This window comes from Arvicola amphibius, chromosome 3 (genome assembly GCF_903992535.2).
Source record: "Arvicola amphibius chromosome 3, mArvAmp1.2, whole genome shotgun sequence".
Taxonomy (NCBI): Eukaryota; Metazoa; Chordata; class Mammalia; order Rodentia; family Cricetidae; genus Arvicola; species Arvicola amphibius.
This window is the reverse complement of record NC_052049.1, coordinates 125011734-125028836: the sequence shown is the minus strand read 5'-3', so window position 1 is coordinate 125028836 and position 17103 is coordinate 125011734. Positions and strand designations below refer to the sequence as shown.

The 17103-nt window shown below is 55.3% G+C and overlaps 1 protein-coding gene across 1 annotated transcript in view; it reads right to left on the bottom strand.

The window, feature by feature from the left end:
- Positions 1 to 316: 316 nt before the first annotated feature.
- Cspg4 (chondroitin sulfate proteoglycan 4) overlaps positions 317 to 17103 on the bottom strand; it is a 35122-nt gene continuing 18335 nt past the window's right edge. The window contains exons 2-10 of the mRNA XM_038324312.1: positions 16068 to 16231; positions 10830 to 14369; positions 9090 to 9572; positions 8457 to 8633; positions 6547 to 6745; positions 6291 to 6425; positions 6021 to 6187; positions 2452 to 2635; positions 317 to 2151 (exon numbers count right to left, since the gene is read on the bottom strand). Coding sequence (XP_038180240.1) covers positions 317 to 2151; positions 2452 to 2635; positions 6021 to 6187; positions 6291 to 6425; positions 6547 to 6745; positions 8457 to 8633; positions 9090 to 9572; positions 10830 to 14369; positions 16068 to 16231 — 6884 coding nt within the window. The remainder of the gene's footprint in view (positions 2152 to 2451; positions 2636 to 6020; positions 6188 to 6290; positions 6426 to 6546; positions 6746 to 8456; positions 8634 to 9089; positions 9573 to 10829; positions 14370 to 16067; positions 16232 to 17103) is intronic.

The window sequence follows — 17103 nt, the reverse complement described above, 5'->3', positions numbered from 1 at the left end:
GTCAGGTACGACTTATCTAAGGTCACAGACCCAGGACCCAGAGTTGTTTGTGATCAATCTAGGCTGCTACCGTGTTTTCCACAGTGAGCTGACTTTAGCTGCCTCTCACCTTGGCGCCTGCAGTTCTCCAGGTCTAAGTGAGCTGAGGAAGGTTCCAGCTCTTGACTCCACCCACTCCAGGATCTCCAGACTGTCTCCCAGTCCTCTCTACCCCTGGCATCTCAAGGTCTTTTTGGCCCTGGAGATCATCAGGCCAGACCAGGGTACAGAAGCAGTGAGCCTGGAGGGTGGGCAGGATCTGAGCACAGGCCAGGTCTCACACCCAGTACTGGCCATTCCTGAGAGCAGGATTGGGTGTCCGGCAAAACTGCAGTAGCTCTGGGTCAGGCTGGCCTCCCGGCAGGGGCCCTTGGCCAGGCACAGCGGTGAGTGGAATGGCTTGGCCCGGCTCTACCTTGCGAAAGGTCTCTGTGTCCCCGGCGAGGCCATTGCGGGGTTTGGCGGTCAACACCTGGACATCATGCTTGCCTGTCTTGTTGCGCTTGCGGAGGTAGAAGAGCAGAGGCAAGATGAGGGCCAGGAGCAGGAGGACCAGGCACACAGGGATGATGACGCTGAACATGTTGGCCTCTAGGAAGCTCAGGAAACCGCTCCTGGCCACAGTGGGCACTGGGCTGGATGCTGCTGGGCCAGGCTGGCCAGTGGGGGCATTTCTTCCTGGTTTCTCTGTTTCTGTCCGAGGAGCATTGGGAACACTGAGCAGAGCCACACTGTAGGCCTTGGCTGCATGGTAAGGTTCGGTGGCAAAGTCCAACAAAGTCACCGCGGGTGGGACACCCCTTGCCCACAGCTCCAAAGTAAGACTGTCACTCGTTGGGCCCATGGATCTACCCTCTGGCCTGCCTACCTCTAGGCCCAGCCTTCCCTCTTCCAGGTCCTGCTGAGTGAAATGTTCCACAAGACGGTTGCTCCTAGGTTCTGTGCGGGCTTGGGACACACGAACCACACGGCCATATCGGGGTCCGGCCAGGAGCCGGAAGTGGGGCATACTGCCTGTGCGGTTGGCCAGCTCACTGGCATCCAGTACAGTGGGGTCGAGGCGCAGGGTGGTACCCTGAGGCCATGGCCCACCTGCCCACACATGCAACAGAGCCTGCACTGTGACATTCACGGTGGCTGATGCATTTACACCCCTAGCCAGAGCCAGGACTTTGAAGTGATCCTGAGAGGAGGAGAAGTTGGTGAAAGCAAAGACCACTTCCCCCTGGTCTACCTGCATCTGGCTGAAGGCAGAGGCAGGCTGCCCACCCACTAGTAGCTGCCCATACAGGGGCCCCTGAGTGAGGCGATATGCTACGTCCGGCTCCTCGCGATCTGAAATCACCTGGAGCTGCTGTCGGCTCAGTGAAGAGCGCCCTAAAGCTTGGGGCACCTCCAGGGGTGCTCGCAGCTGCACCTCAATGGTGGACGGCAAGACGTCCACAGCTAGGGACATGGGTATCGGGGGGCTGGCTCCATCAGACATGCTCAGCTGGAAAACGCCAGTCACACTGCTTCCATTTGCCACAAAGGCCAGCCGCCCTGCATCCACATCAGCCTGTGTGAAGTGGGTCACGGGCCCAGCGTTGTCCCCAGCCAGGCTCAGGAAGCCATTGTGGGGTGCCCGCTGTACTTCATACTCAATCTCCCCTGGAGCCGAGTCTGGGTCTACTACACTCAGCTGAGCTCGAGAGACAGGGGCTCGTGAGCCCCTGGTGACCCGGAGTGGAATGGAGGCCTGTGGCTGAGGGGGCCGCTCATTCACATCCCGCACAGTGATGGCAAAGGCCTCAGAGGTTTGGGGTCCTGACACGGAAGCTCCTGTTGGCCCCTGGAGATGGGCGCGGAAGCGGAAGCCATCCTGCTGGGTGCCCCCACCACCATGGGCGTATACCAGCTGTCCTGCAGCCAGTTCAGATTGCAGGAAGTGGGGCCTCCTGGCGTGGAGTGGCCCCTCAGACACCAACAGCTGGCCCCGGGTGGGGAACTGTGTGACCTGGAAGAGCACATCATGCCGAGAGCGCTGAGATGCCGGGACACTCGCTAGGAGGTTGGAGGCATCGAGGGAAGCCACGGTGATCTTGGCTCGCTGGCCCTCAGGGACCCAGAGACCTAGGGGTGAGACATAGGCTATGAAGGTCTGGTCCACTGGAGGAAGAGCCATGAACTCGCAGAAAGGAGACCCCAGAGCAAGTCTGTGCATCTCCTTTAGACCAGTAGCTTCAGGATGGGGTTCATGGCCCCGGGAGAACAAAGGCTGTGCCTTCTGCTGATGTCAGTGTTCCCCACACACTATCCCCATACCTTCTGAGGGCCCGGGACTAAGACAGGAGCTGCAAGCCAGGCCTCTGGCCCTCTTTTGAGGCAGTTTTCTGCATCCTCAACCTTACCATCCATCATCATGCTATTCACCTTTGTTTCTCCAGAGGCGGCTGGGGCGCTGGGGACAGGCAGCATCGAAAGACATGACCACAGCAAGGGTAGCAGCCACATCCCTGGCAGGTGGTGAGGACAGCAGGAGACCAATGGTGTCATGGGCTTCCCAGAAGGGCTCAGGAGACATCTCATGCTCGTACAGAATATTCCCAGCATTCACCTGGGAAAGACATTATGATTGGGTATGACAGGTAGCATCACACTTTAGTACCTGAAAGCTTCCTATCGGGCTGGCAGGACACTGGCACACTCTCATGTCCCCAGTGTTCTTCTGTCTGGACCTAGGTCTTTCTGTGTGGCCTGTTGTCTACCTCATTGCTTCAAGGGGTCACCAATAGGCAATTATGTGGCAGAGAAGAGCTGGGCTTTGGAGCCAGAAGCCTAAGTTTCAGCCCCAGCTCTAGATGGGGAAATTGGTCATTTATTCAAGTTTCCATTGAAAGCGGGGTCCTTCTGCCTTTGCCCTGGCTCCCATCCTCCTTGCTTCCCACATTCGGTTCTCTCTTCTGTTATGTCAGCTTTCCCCCAAATAGATCATCTTTTTTCCTTGCTATGCAACCGAGTTATTTTTTTCTTTCATCTTAAAGAAAACAATTCTGGAATTGACTTTTCCTTGTCTTGAGTGAGGGTTTTATGCATCCTAGTCTGTCCTGGAGCTTGTTAAAATGCCACTTTTATGTGGTGGCTGATGACTGAACCCAGGGCTTCATGTGTCCTAGGTGGTCACCCTTCCGACTGAGCTACGCCCCCGCACCTCAATTCACAGTTTCCACAGCATTTGCTCCCTCCCGTTTCTCATTGTTTCCTTTGCAGCGAAATTTTTTAAGAATAATCTCCACTGTCAACACACATCACTCCACGTGGGATTTTGCTCTCATGATGTCACCAAACCCATTTCAGCAAGGGTACTAATGGATCCTCTGCATTAGATCCAGAGGTCTCAGTGACTGCTGAGCATCACTTGATACAAATGAAGCTTCTGAGTGTGCTGTTCTGCTCTGAGGCTCCTCACACCTCACAGACTCGCTGGTCCTGCTCCCCAGTCCTTGTGGCATGGTCTCAGATGCTTCTAGCAGCCCTTATCAGAATCTCCAGCTTACCCTCACTCTTACCGGTCCCCTAGTCTCCAATTTCCACCTGTGTCTTGCTCCACAGAGATGTCTACCAGTTCTTCCAAGCTCCCTAGGCCCAGATACGCTCCAGTGGCCTTGTCTCCTGAGACTCCATCACCATGTCAGCAGCTCTGCTGGTGAGTGGCTCAGAGGGAACCCCAGAGACTTGCTTGGCTCCTCTCTGCCTTGCCACCCAGGTCCTGCCTGGGTTTCTGCAAGGTTCCTCTTTTGTGTTCCACCCCAGGCCTCTGCCCACTCCCTCTGCAGAGTCTTAACACGGAGTGAGTCTTTGAAAATATACAATTAATCCACTCTGTTTTTCTTTTGAACCAGGGTCTCACTATGTTGCTCAGGCTGGCCTTGACCTCCCAGGTTCAAGTGATTCCCCTGCCCCAGGCTCCTAAGCAGCTGGTACATGCCACCGTGCCAAACTCAGCATTTAAGCTCACTCTTGCTCAAATGCTACATCCTCGTGTCTTATCTTTGCTTCTCCCCTTTTAGGAGATACAGAAAGGTTTTCCTTTCAGCAACACAAGACATGTGCAATAGTAACACGGAGTCAGGCGTGGGAGCTCTGTGAACGAAGGGTCTTGGCAGCCCAGGGTACCGCAGTAGGGCTGTGCTGGCTACCCTGGGAACAGACTCGTGCCAAGAGAGGCTCTTTCCCAGTGCTTTGCTACAAGAAGGAACACAGGCCTTTGAAGAATCAGGGCATCAGGTTTGTGTGACATTTCCTAAGGCTCCAATGTTGACAACTAATGTTAAAATATTAAATGTAATGTGTACTCAAATAAAACACATCTGTGGGCCAGATGTGTTCTAAAGGATTGATGACTGCCTGTTGAAACCTCTGGCCCAGGTTGATGGTGGACATGTTAGAAATGGAGACACCCCCTCACCCCTCAGCAGTGGCTGTGGAGGTCAGGGTGATGCCTGGCTATTAGTGCCTGAATGGGAAAAAGGCAGAAATCAGGCCAGGTATGCAGGTCTCCCAAGCTGTGGGAAACAGTGTCCTTAGGCGAAGGGAACTCGATGAGCAGTCAGAAGGCTTGGTCTTGGTTTAGCGTCTTACTAGCCTAGTGAACTGCATAGTCACCTGCCTTCCAAACGAACATCCTTGTCTGCAAGTTGAGGCTACCTGAGCCCTGCCCTGTGTACCCAGAGTCTTGAAGGGCAGTGGGACTGTCAAGCCACTGTTGCCTGCTGCCTGCTGCCTGCCCTCTTCCAGTGGAGGAGGGTGCCTGTGCCACGTAGTCTCTTTCCAGCCTCCTCGGGTGGCACTGCCAGTCTGGCCCCCTGGTGGCCATTCAGTCTGGTCCTTCACATTGCTGGAGTGGTGGTGGTGGTGGTGGTGGTGGGGAATGAAGGGGGCACAGACTGCTGGGTGGGGGAGGGGCACGCATGGCCTTGTCCTATTTTCCCCTCCTTCTTGGTCTCTGATGACAAGACTCCCAGTGACTGGGGGCACACAGCTGTCACAGCCACTGGCTTATTTCACTGTGGGGAGGGGCTGTGGGAGAGGCCAGCGCCCAGGAGAAGAGAGAACTCAGGCCCAGCAAATGAGGCGACAGACCCGGGAAATCTTACTTCACGGTAGCTAACCCATCTTCCTCCTCTGAGCTATCTGGTAGCCTCTCCATCCAGTTACTTCTCAGGGGGAGCACACACCCCGAAGGAGTGGAAAGGCACTTTAGGACCCAGGAGGCCTCTGAGGTGAAGGAGTACTGGAAAGAGTCCTGGGGGTGGGTCCTGCCATTTTCAAGAGCCAGGGTAAGCCCCTCTGGAAAGTTCTTGGAGCGGCTTCACAATGCTACAGATGGAGTGGCAGGGCCAGCTGTGTCTTCTTGGAGCCTGCTCATATAGAAATCATTGGGATCACGCCCTAGTTTCATGTGCCCACATGGCCTCTAGGTGGATGCCCCAAGTGTTTGCCTGTCCTCTACCATGGCCCGGAGGAGCTGCTCACAGTCCCTTAGACCCTGGTAAGTGTTGGCTGCTGGTTCCCGCTGGTTTGCACAGACAGCCCTGACACCTCAGCACCCCAGCCAGCCTCTACTTGAGGCTGGGAATTATAATTTTGATTGGTGGCCCTGGCATGGGCTAGGAACTCTGCTCCAAAGGGTGGATAAGAGTGTCAGCCTGGCCCACTCTGTCCCCAGCTTCCTCTGTTCCTCTCTGGTACCTGGCCTGAGCCCCAAGCTCAACTTTATTCCAAGCTCTGTCCCACTGAAGCAAGCTGGGCTCAGCACCAGCTGCTGGGGTGCCACTGCTCCTCCTTACTCTGGCCCTTTTAAGCGGCTAGGATCCAGTTACAGCTTCCGTCTGGAGGCCCTGAACTAGGGAGTGCTCCAAAAATGCTCAGATGCCAGGGATGTGTGTGCTTTGGCTGGCAGCTACCTGAGGTAAGTTTGGGGTCTGTGTCTTGGCCCTTACCTCAGCCTGGGTGAAGTTCACCAAGGCCTCCTCTGCACTGCCTTGTTGGGCATGGAACAGTCGGCCAAGCTGGGGGCCTCTGACCACCCGGTAGAGCAGGTGCCGGGGGTCAGTGCCTGTGCTGGAGCTGGCTCTCAGGTTCTGGCTGCTGAGGGGCTGCACAGACTCTGGAAAGCACAAAAAGGCCTGTCAGTTTTGAGCAGGCGCCACGGCCAGGGACCTGTTATACCACCCTCAATTCTACCCCAGCTACTCAGCATGTAGCCCTACCTGGACAGACAGTTAACTTCCGGCTGCCCTCCAAGGAGAGAAGCACTTGCTTCTGGGCCACCACTCGGAAGAAATGTCCAGGTGAAGTGTGTGCACCATCAGAGAGGTCGAAGTGGAAGCCGCCTTCCAGGGCTCCTGAGCACAAGGGTTGGATCTGGATCCTGCTGGCCCGACAGAGCTCCCTTCCCTTAAGATACCTCCCAGGGGGTGCGGGTGGGTGTGGGTGTGGGGGCTGAAGACCCTGCTCAGCACCAACCTCTGTGTGAGAACAGCACAAGTCCATTGTCCAGCTGGGCCTGTGTGAAGTGGCGGACCTCTGTGTCTGGAGCCGCCCTCAGCGCTATCCGTCCATTGCTGGGTTGCTGGATGGTGTAGACCAGATCTTCTGGCCCTGAGTCATTGTCTGTGCCCCTTAGGGCCTCAGGAGGGATGGGCACAGTGGCCCCCTCCCAGATCTGGGGACATAGGCACGTGAAAGTTCTGTTCTCATCGTCCCCCCATTTTCTGGCCCTGGGACTGACACCAGGGCTCCACCCTGCTTTACTCAGCTGTCATAGATGCCTGTGTCATTCTGGGCTCTACCACATAAAGGACCTTCCATCCCATTCTCCTCCTCGGTCACCTCGGCCCTTGTTCCTTCTTCTCCACTTGTCCTAATCTTAATTGTATCTCAAAGCCAGCCGACAGCCTCCTGCCTAGAAATACTCCTGTTTGTTCCTTACTGAGTTTTTACTACCCAGAGATCCCCATCCCTGACCAAAGGTGTGCAGGGACCTCCCTTTCCTCCTACCGTGGCATGCACCACCTGGCAGGGGTGGGCACGGGGCAGAGGTAGTGAGGTTGGCCAGCACAGGATACATAGAAATAGGCTTTCCTACCAGCTGAACACTGGGCCGGGGAGCTGAAGAGCAGAGAGGAGAGCTGAAAATTTCCTGAAGTTAGGACCCTACCCGTGCAGAATGCAGGGGAGGCCCCGGAGGTTACCCTCCCAAGGAGAGCAAGATCCTCTTCCTGGGCATGTGGCACAGGGCCGGTCACTGGGGCCATTCTGCGTAGGGGTCCTCATCAAAAAACATCCTTCTTGCATCCATGAGCTCCTCCCTCATCGAGTCCCAGGAAGAGAAAGCCTCACTGTAGGGCTCCAGGGAGCTAACATGGGTGGATATTACCATCTGGTGGCCAATTTGCCACACAGCATTTCCAATCTGTGGTTCTAGGCAATCCTTAGTTATCGAAACTAAGTCCTGCTTCTCCAATTTAACCACTTCCCACAGGTAACATTATACCACCTCTCCACAGATAGCCACAAAAGAGTCAGACCACAGGTCAGAAGCAGCTTCTACAGCTTCCCAAAACTCCTCCTGGTGGCGGTCTATCCCTAGAACAGTAGTTCTCAACCTTCAGAATGTTGTGACACTTTAACATGGCTCCTCATGCTGTGGTGGCCTCTCATCCCATCGTAAAATTATTTTAATTGATCCTTCATAATGGTAATTTTCCTACTATTAGGAATCATAATGTAAAAATATCTATGTTTTCTGATGGCCTTAGGTGACCCCTGTAAAAGGGTCATTCAACCCCAAGGGGTCGTGACCCACAAGTTGAGAACCACTGCTCTAGCTGCTGTCATCCAAACCTCTGTTGTCCTAAGTAGGCCTGTCAAACTATATCCTTTCTATACCATGTGATCGTGGAGCGCTGTCCTTGTCTGGACACCAGATCCCATTTCTACAGAACAGGGGTGCCACAGCCTGGTAGGGACAGAAGCTTGGGGAGTCTAGCTGTGGTCTTTATTTGATGTGGTGCTTGAGCTCCCCACCTGCAGCTCACTCTACGGGGCTTGTAGGAAATTTTGTCAGGTATTATGGGATTGGGGCATTAGGGAAGTCTTCTGCTACAGGCGAGTCCAGGGAAGAGCGAGGCCAAGTGTGACCTTTTGAAAGCAAGACCTCCCACCATATTTCTAAGTACCCAGGAACAAAACCTCACAGCAGCGCTGATTTCAGTGCTGTATAATGTTTCTCCGCCCGGTAACCTAGTATGTGGCAGCAAACCCTTTTAGAGGACGAAACTGAGGAGGACAGCATCCCCCGAGCAAAGGGGAGAATTAGGGGACCCTAGTCTCTTCCAGAAGCGGAGAAGGGGTGGTCCCAGGGGTGAACTCACCTGCAGGCCTGTGTTTGTGCTGAGAACAGGTGGTTGGTCATTAACAGGCAGGATGGTGACGGTGAAGGCCATGGGCTGGCTCTGGCGATCCATCTCCGATGCATTAGCCACCAGGACAAAGCTGTCTGTTGGTGTCTCACTTCCATCATGCACATAGCGGATCAGCTGCTCTTCCACCTACAAGCAGACCCAGGGCTGGTTGTCAGACTTCAGCTAGCCTAAGACTTACCAGGGATCTTGGGACCAGCACCCTGAATATTCTGTTGTTGAGTACAGGAGAAGACAGACTCCTTTAGAATCCATTTCCAGGGGGCTGGAGAGATGGCTCAGCAGTTAAGAGCATTGCCTGTTCTTCCAAAGGTCCTGAGTTCAATTCCCAGCAACTACATGGTGGCTCACAACCATCTGTAATGAGGTCTGGTGCCCTCTTCTGGCCTTCAGGCATACACACAGAAAGAATATTGTATACATAATAAATAAATAAATATTTTTTAAAAAAAGAATCCATTTCCATAGGTGAGAAGTCAGGGGGCAATAGTTTCCAGCTTCCAGAGAAAGACATAAAATAAAGCATAAAACAGTACCAGCAACTAGAGCCGGGCTGCTGCCCTGGGGTCTCTGGAACAGACATACCTCTCTCCAGGAGAAGGTACTGAGGCTCCTGTCTCGAGGTTGGTCCTCCTTCTGCAGGGCCCCGTGCAGGGGTGGTTCTAGCACCTGTAGGAGGAGGCCTGGCAGTGTGGGGAAGTAAGGCCCGGTGATTTGGAGCAGTGGAGGGGCCAGGGTACGAGTGCCACCTTCAGGAATGCTGAAGTTTTGCCCTTCCAGGGGGATGACTGTGGGCAGCACCTCCAGCTCCACAAAGATGCCCTCAAGAGGGTCACCCAGGCCCGAGGTCACATCCAGGGAGAAGGAATCACTCCAGGCTCCAGGACGAGAGTGCAGGTAGAGAACCCTGCCTGAATTCACTGCCTCCTGGGAGAAGCTCTGCACAGGGTCCAGGCTGGGCGGCTCGTCCGCTGAAGCACCGTGGGACACCATCACCAGGTAGCCGGCGCTCGGGGGGCTCCTCAGCGAGAACATGATGTCCGCAGGCAGCACTGCCTCCTGGGCTACCTGGTCAACAGAGACCATGGGGACACACGGGATCACAGGCTGTTGTGGACCTCAGCTGGCAGAACAGGCTTAGTCTCCACCTGTTGCTCATGTTGCCAGGATATTGCTGCTCACATGCATTTGGGTTCACATGCAAAACGTCCAGACTCATGCACACGCACACGCGCACACACACACACACACACACACACACACACACACACACACTCAGGTTCCTCTGCTAGGGCCCTGCTCAGGCACTGTTTAGATCTGTTAGGTGGATTTTTCTAGGGCTTTCAGCTCCCAATCCTGTTATGGCTGCACTGTGTGCCACTAGAGGGCACCTCCACCATTCCTAGAAGCACAGGCTCCCACATTACAGGTTTTAAGCAGTTTGCTGAGCTAGGTCCAGTCCAAAGGCTCCCAAGTACTCCCTCAAAGCCTGATCTAGCCACAAACGACAAGTCTAAGTGCCACCCTCAGATTTACACGTCTGCCTCTAGGCCTTTGCAGAGCACATTCCTTTTGCTGGAAATGCTATCCCTAGTTTTGATTGTCTGTATTATGTGCTCCCCCAGCCCCTGCCATTCTTTTGAGCCTTTGCTGGCCTGGAACTTACTAAATAGTCCAGATTGGCCTTGAACTCACAGAGATCTGCCAGCCTTTGCCTCCCAAGTGTATGTGCCTCACCACAGTAAGGGCTCATACGCTACCTCCTCCAATGTGTGCACTTCCTGACATGTTTAGTCATGATCTTTCTCGAAGTTCCAACACTCAGAACCAGAAGGGTGTCAAGATTTGAAAGGATCTGGCCTGAGTTGCACAGCAAGGCCGTGAGCCTGATGGTTAGCGTTGTACTATGAACTCCCTGAGTAATTAATCACCGCATAGACCCTCACAGTCCCGGCATGGGGTCTGGGAAAAGAGCTGAAGGCCTGGGGATCTGAGCAGCAGTACTCCTGAGAGCTCATGGCCCTTGGCAACCTCCTAGGGAACTTAACAGAATACGTCTGCGTGGGTTCTACTCAGAGATTTCGTGGGTCTCACTGGAGTCCAGATCTTTCATGCTTAGCCATAACAAGGACACGTGTGTATGTGACTTCTGGAGGTACATGCAACTTACAGGGAGATTATGTGTAACAGAGTCCCTAGAAGCACATATAGGTGAGTACTGAAGCTATGTAATACTGCTAAGCCCCGAGTCGCCACAGTAACACCCCCTTCATGGATGTGGCCCTCTGCTTGGCCCGTGGCCATGCTCGCCTCCTTGTTCCTTACCTCTAGCTGGTCCCTTCTGATCTCAGCTGCTTCCCCCTGGAAGACGTAGATCTTTTTGTGTTGGACCAGCTGTAGTGGGGCCAGGGGGCCCTCCAGGGCAATGGTCACTTGCAGGATAGTGTCGGTGTGCACTGGCCCGGCTGCTACAGAGAGGGCCAGGGAGTCGTGGGGGTTGAGGCTGCCATTGTGACTGTAGAGAATGGCTCCATCCAGCAGGTCCCGTTGGGTGAAGGAGGTGACTGACTGGCCATCCCGGAGCAGCTGTCCCCAGTGAGGGCCAGCTGTTACGTGGTAGTGAACTTCATTTCCACTTCGAATGTCCAGGTTGGTGTCCAGGTGGAGCACAGCTGTGTCAATGGTGCCCTGGCCTCCTTGAGGAACCACAAGACTCGAATTGTTGGCTACGTGAAGATAGGGCTCTGAGGCCTGCACCTCCAGCATGGCAGTGGTTTGGTGTTGCCCATCAGACACCTGCAGCTGGAGCCAGCCGTGGTCAGCCCCTGAATGCACGAACAAGACTTGCTTTTTCCTGAGATCCTCCTGGGTAAAGCGGTAGATGGGCCGCGTGGGTTCCTCCATAGCCACGATGCTGCCAAAGAGGAGGTCCTTGCGGGTCAGCACCAGCTGAGCATCAGTGAAACCCGAGTCAGCATCACTGAAAGCCACGTCGTCTGTGGTCAGCAGCCGCTGTCCACCCCGGGCCACATGGAAGACACGGCTGACGGTCTGCACGGGGGCATGGTCATTCACGGGCTGGATGGCCACTCGGAAGACACCGCGCACCTCCTCCCAGGCCATGTCACCACTGCCCTCGCCCTGGCGTGTGGCCACAAATGGGATGTCATCCTCTGTGGTCTCAGAGTCATCGTGCTGGTAGACCAGCTGGCCATGCAGCAGGTCCTCATTAGTGAAGGAGGTCACTGGGGTGGCCTTGTCCTTTGGTTCCTTCCAAGCCAGCCTGCCGTGGTGGGGCTGCTCCATAACCTCATAGAGATAGTTGGCACTGTTGAGACTCTTGACAAAGAGGTGGTTAGCAGACAGGACTCCCTCCCCTCCCTCGGGTACCACGAGGAGGACGTTAGTGAGAACAGGAGCATTTGGGTCACCACCAATGTGGATGGGGAAAGTATAGAGTGGGGAGAAATGCGGTGGGGACGTCACGCGGAAACGGAAAGAGTCATCAGCTGCCTCAGAGGTCCGCATGGTGGCCCTGTAGGTCACGCGACCGGCCTGCAGGTCACTCTGGCTAAAGCTCTGGCCATCTGATAGCCTTGTACCCTGGAGCTGCAGGTTGCCTTTCCGGGGGGCCTGAACCAACTCGTAGCGGAAGGTGTGAGGGTACGGGCCTGCCTCCCCCTCCAGGGAAGCCTCGAGGTGGGCTAGGGTGAGGGTTTCCTGATGAGGGTTCTGGGTATGCAGAGGCTCAAGCCGCAGCATCCATATCGTAGCCCTCTGGATGGTCACGGGGAAAGACAGGTTGCTCAGGGTCTCCTGGCCCACCTGTACCTCCAAGGTCAGCGCCTCCACCGTGTCTTGGGTGTGGTGTTGTGGGTCAGTGCTCAGGTACCGCACTCGGCCTTGTTCCACATCGCGCTGGTGGAACGCCAGTGTGTCCCACCACTCGGTGCCCTCCACCCCTCCTGCCCCCTGCTTCTGCAGCTCCCCGAACTGCAGGGTGCCAGTGACTCGGAACAGCACGCTCACATCCTGTCCCACTGCATTTGTTTCTACGGACAGATTGGCAGGCAAGATGGTTGCAGTGGAGCCCTGGGCTAGGCGCAGCCCCGTGTTGTGGAGGATCTGTATGGCCGGCCGGACAGCCACTACCTTCAGCGTAGCTGGAGCACTGGCCTGCATCCCATCACTGAGCCGGAACGTCAGGTCCTGGGCAGGTCCGCCCCGGTGGACGTAGACTATGTTGCCTGCCTCCAGTTCCCGACAGGAAAACTCAGTTGCTGCCTCTCCAGGCTGGTCCCGGTGTTCCACAGGGACACCAGTGGAGACACCAAGGAGCTGGATGGTGATACCCTCGCAGGCAGAGTCTGGATCATAGGCTTGGAAAATCTCAGGTCCCAGAGGTTTCTGTGTGTGTTCCAGGATCACCATGAGGCTGCCGTGCGGGAAGATGACGCGGGGTGGGTCATTGACAGGGTTCACCTGGATGGGTAGAATGTAAATCTGGCCTCTTCGAAGGCAGGAGGGGACAGGGGCTCGAGCGGTCACTGACACCTCTAGCATCAGCTGGTCAGAGGTGTCCTCAGAGCCATCATGAACAAAGCGGACCTTACGGTTCACCACATCCAACAGGGTGAACATCTTCCGGGTTTGGGCTCCTGGGATGTCGAGCTCCAGCTCCCCATGGCGTGCGTTCTGGCTCACGCTGAACAGCACCTGGGACTTGCGAAGCTCTGCCTCTGTCAGGTCCAGCGTGGGCTGCACGTGCCTCCACTCAAGCCAGGCTGTGCCACCCTCGGCCACCACCAGTGGGCTAATGGTAAGCAGCTGGGTGAAGTTGGCAAAGACAGGAGGCAGTCCTGGCTCGGGGATGCATGGCTCTGGCAGTTCCATGGCTGGCCAGGCTTCCGGTGCCAGGGTGGAGAAAGTTCCATATGGGCCGTAGGCTTCTTCCTCGTATTCATCTTCCTCAAGCCTGCAGCCTGCTGCCATGTCACGGGTCAACCAGGCATCCCGGAGGCCCTGCCTTCTGCCGTTAATACTGAAGTCTTCTATGCAGCCTACCAGGGAGATATTGACAGCTCCTGGTGTCAGGCCCAGACGGCGTTCTTGGAGGTGGCGAGAGGCCTCTGCGTCCAGCCCCCCAAGGAGTAGACCGCCACGTGGTTCCAGGTAGCTGAGGACCCCGCGGTTGAAAGTGCGTGTAGGGTACTGGTCCACAGAGATCTCCAGCCGGTGAGCATCTATGTGTACGCTGACCTCGTGGGGCTGCCCATCGGCCACAGGCACGCTGTTACGAAGCAGCATGGTGCCTTGACCCATTTCAACCACAGCCCGCAAGTGGCCCTCGAATATGTCCACGTAGATAAAGTTGCCACGTTGGTCCCCTGCTTGGAAGGCCAAGGGAGCCTGCTGACTCCGCGTGGTAAGAGTGAACTCCAGTGTGCCTTCCTTCTGGGTGCTCCAGGCAGAGAAGGTAGCCAGCGAGCGGGGTCCAGAGAAGCCCAGGCCCACGTCGTCACCAGCAGAGAACTCTTCAGCACAACCTTCACGAACGTCGGGCGTCAGTGGACGGAGAAGGTTGCGGCCACTGAGAGTGGCGGAGTGGAGGCAGCCCCTCAGGGGTCGGCTGATTCCCTTCAGGTAAGGCAATTCAAGGCTTCCAGAGCCCCCCACAAAGAGCCCATAGGTGACCTCCAGGTTGGCTTTTGGGATTGGGGCCGAGGTGTTTAGAATCCCATCAACAGACAGCACAGCCAAGCTGTCGGACACAGTAAACACTATGGTGTGGAGGGCAGAATCACTCAGCACTATGTCTGTTGGGGTCTGCAGCTTCATCTCCTTTTGGTCCAGAACAAGTCTGACCTGGAGAGAGATAGGGAGATCAGGGGTGGGAATAGGTGACGTTTCTATCTACCCCACAAAAGCACAGTGGGTCTCTCACACCGAGCCCCCTCCCCCGCAAAGTGGGACCAGGATGAAGGCTTTCGTGATATCACTCATGCGTCCCTCACTGACCAACATGAACAGGGTAGAGTCAAGGTTTCATGGTACTTTGTGTAATCCTGACCCCAGGGATTTCCACAAAGCAAGGCTCTCTCCTGAAGCAGCGCTACCCACAATCTCATTCTACCTCTCTTTCCTTGGGTGAGCAGTGCCAGAAAACCTAGTTTGGATTCTAGAAAAACTACTTCTGGAGGAGCAATAGCAACTCTGGAATTTCCTGGTGAACCCCTTTAGCGAGGAAAAGTAGCTTGGCTCACTGTACAGGATAAGAACCCAAAGGGATGGTTTGTGTTTGTTTGTTGTTTGTTTTTTAATTTAATGTGTGTGTGTGTGTGTGTGTGTGGGCATGTGCGTGTGTGTGCACGCACATGTGGAAGTCAGAGGACAACTCTCAGGAGTCAGTTCTCTCCTGCCACTTTGTGGGTTCTGGGGACTGAACTTCAACAATCAGCGCTGCACAGAGGTGCATCTACCTATTAAGCCATCTCAGCAGCCCAGATGCTGTTTTGAAGATACAGCAGAGAAGGCTCCCTCCATGACATGGACACCAGAACCAGAGTGGGTGGTGGCAGAGTACAAGACCTTAGCTATCCACAGACTATCTCTGTACGATGATGGGCATCACTGTGACTACTGCACCAGGCCCCGGGTGACACCTTGTGGCAGCGAGAAGCCATGGCAGCTCTAGGATGATAGGGCCACAGTCCCCAACCTCAATGGGGCATGAAAGCAGATGTGTCCAAGGCCAGGACCATAAACTCTTCACAATTAGTAGGAAGATTCAAGAGAAAGCCAAATGACCCCTTGCTAATAATATTGATCTTAAAGCAGGAAATAAGAAACAGGTGATAACGGCAGTGTTATGATCACAGAGTGTACCACCATACCACAGGGGGGCCTAGCGGAAAGCAGAAACCCCAGTGGAGGGACTTGAGTCAGGTGAGTAGCACGGGACACAGAGATGTCAAAGGAGGAGGACTGGTTAGGCACAGGGGAGAGGAAGGCTGGCAAAGAGAAAAGCCAGAGCCATAGTGAGAAAGCCTGTCAGTCAGTCAAATACTGTGAAGAGGTGGACAGAGGAAGCGGTTCAGTGCTCTCAAGTCCAGATGGCCAGCTAGGGGCTAGGAAGAGAAGTGAGCTCATAGTCAGCGTGTAGGCAGAAGTGCCGTAACAGAAACACTCTTTCTAGCGAGCTGGGCGATAGCTCAGCCTGTTAAGCACGTGGCGCTGGCGCATGTGAGGTCCCGAGTTCAAACCCCAGGTCCATGTGATTCTGTCACACAGAGCAGTTCTGTGTCCCATGTGTGTTGTGTGTGTCTCTGTGTGTGAGCAGTCCCACGCTGTCTTGTGGGGAAAAAAAAGAAACACTCTTTCTGGGATCTGGGATGTCGTCCACTCACAGTGGACAGACCAAGACCCCAAGGCAGAAGTCACTTCTGCCTTGGGGTCTTGGTCTTGGTCTTGCCTTGAGGACTTCCATGAGGTTGCACAGCCAGAAGCAAGGCCTTCTAAGCTAGAGAAGGAATGCCTATCCCTGTCCCCAGGCGTGCCACTCACCTGTAGGCATCCGGAGTAGAGCTGGAGCAGGAGATGGTCAGCTTGGCCTGCTGCCAAGAGAAGCAGGGCATCGGGCTGAGATGTGGAGAACTGGAGCAGCAAGTCTACTCTGGTCAGGGCTGTGGGCACGGGCACTTCCAGGTGGTTTTCCCCAAAGAAGGAGGCTGGCGAGAGAAAGAGAGAGCTGTGGTCAGGGCCAGGCTCCTGGCAGGAGGAGGCTAGGTACTGCAGAGACGGACAGCTGGGCTGCCGGAGGGACCTCCATGCTAACATATCCCATAGCTCTCTGTGGCATTGTCTAGGGGCCTTGTTAGGACGGCAGCTGTTCGGGACTGCTTGGGTTCCTGAAGCCACATGTTTCCACCACCTCTGGGCCCTAGAAACTGTCCATCCTGGGACTGGTCTCTCCCTGTCCTGTCTTGATCATCTTTCTTGGACACAGTCCCTGGGAACAGGGGATCCCCGGTCACGTTCCTGCTCCTAGGGTGGGCTCTTCATACCCCTTGCCACGGCCATGTTTTGCCTCTGTGGTTGGCCAGAGCTGGTGCCAGATGGTGGAATGCGGACAGGTATTTTCTTCTCTCGTGCTATTTTCCTAGTGCCTGTGGGGATGGGGTGGGGTGGGGCGGCTTAGAGCTCGGAGTCTGCCAAGGAGCAAAGGCTCTCAGGCCAGATGGAGAGCACGCGTAGTGTCAGCCTCAGAATGGGCCAGAACTTCCCCCATCACTCTGCGATTGCTTCCTGCTGCAGCACTACCCCAGTCTCTGGTGAATAGTCACATCCGGGCTCTCTGTTTCCACGCTCGCCCAAGGAGCCAGGGAAGACAACGGCAGACTTTCCCTTCCCTAGGCCAAGCCAGGACTGAATCTGAGCACAAGGGTAGGAGGGACCACGAATCTGCCAGCTGGACCAAAGCGAGCGTCCTCAGGCAGCAGGACAGACAAGGTCTCCCCAGGGTCAGTGACGGCCAGCTAGGCTCCCTTTGGACCACTCTGAGATTGTCCTCCTTCAGTCTCCCTCCTGGTGCTTTCCCCTG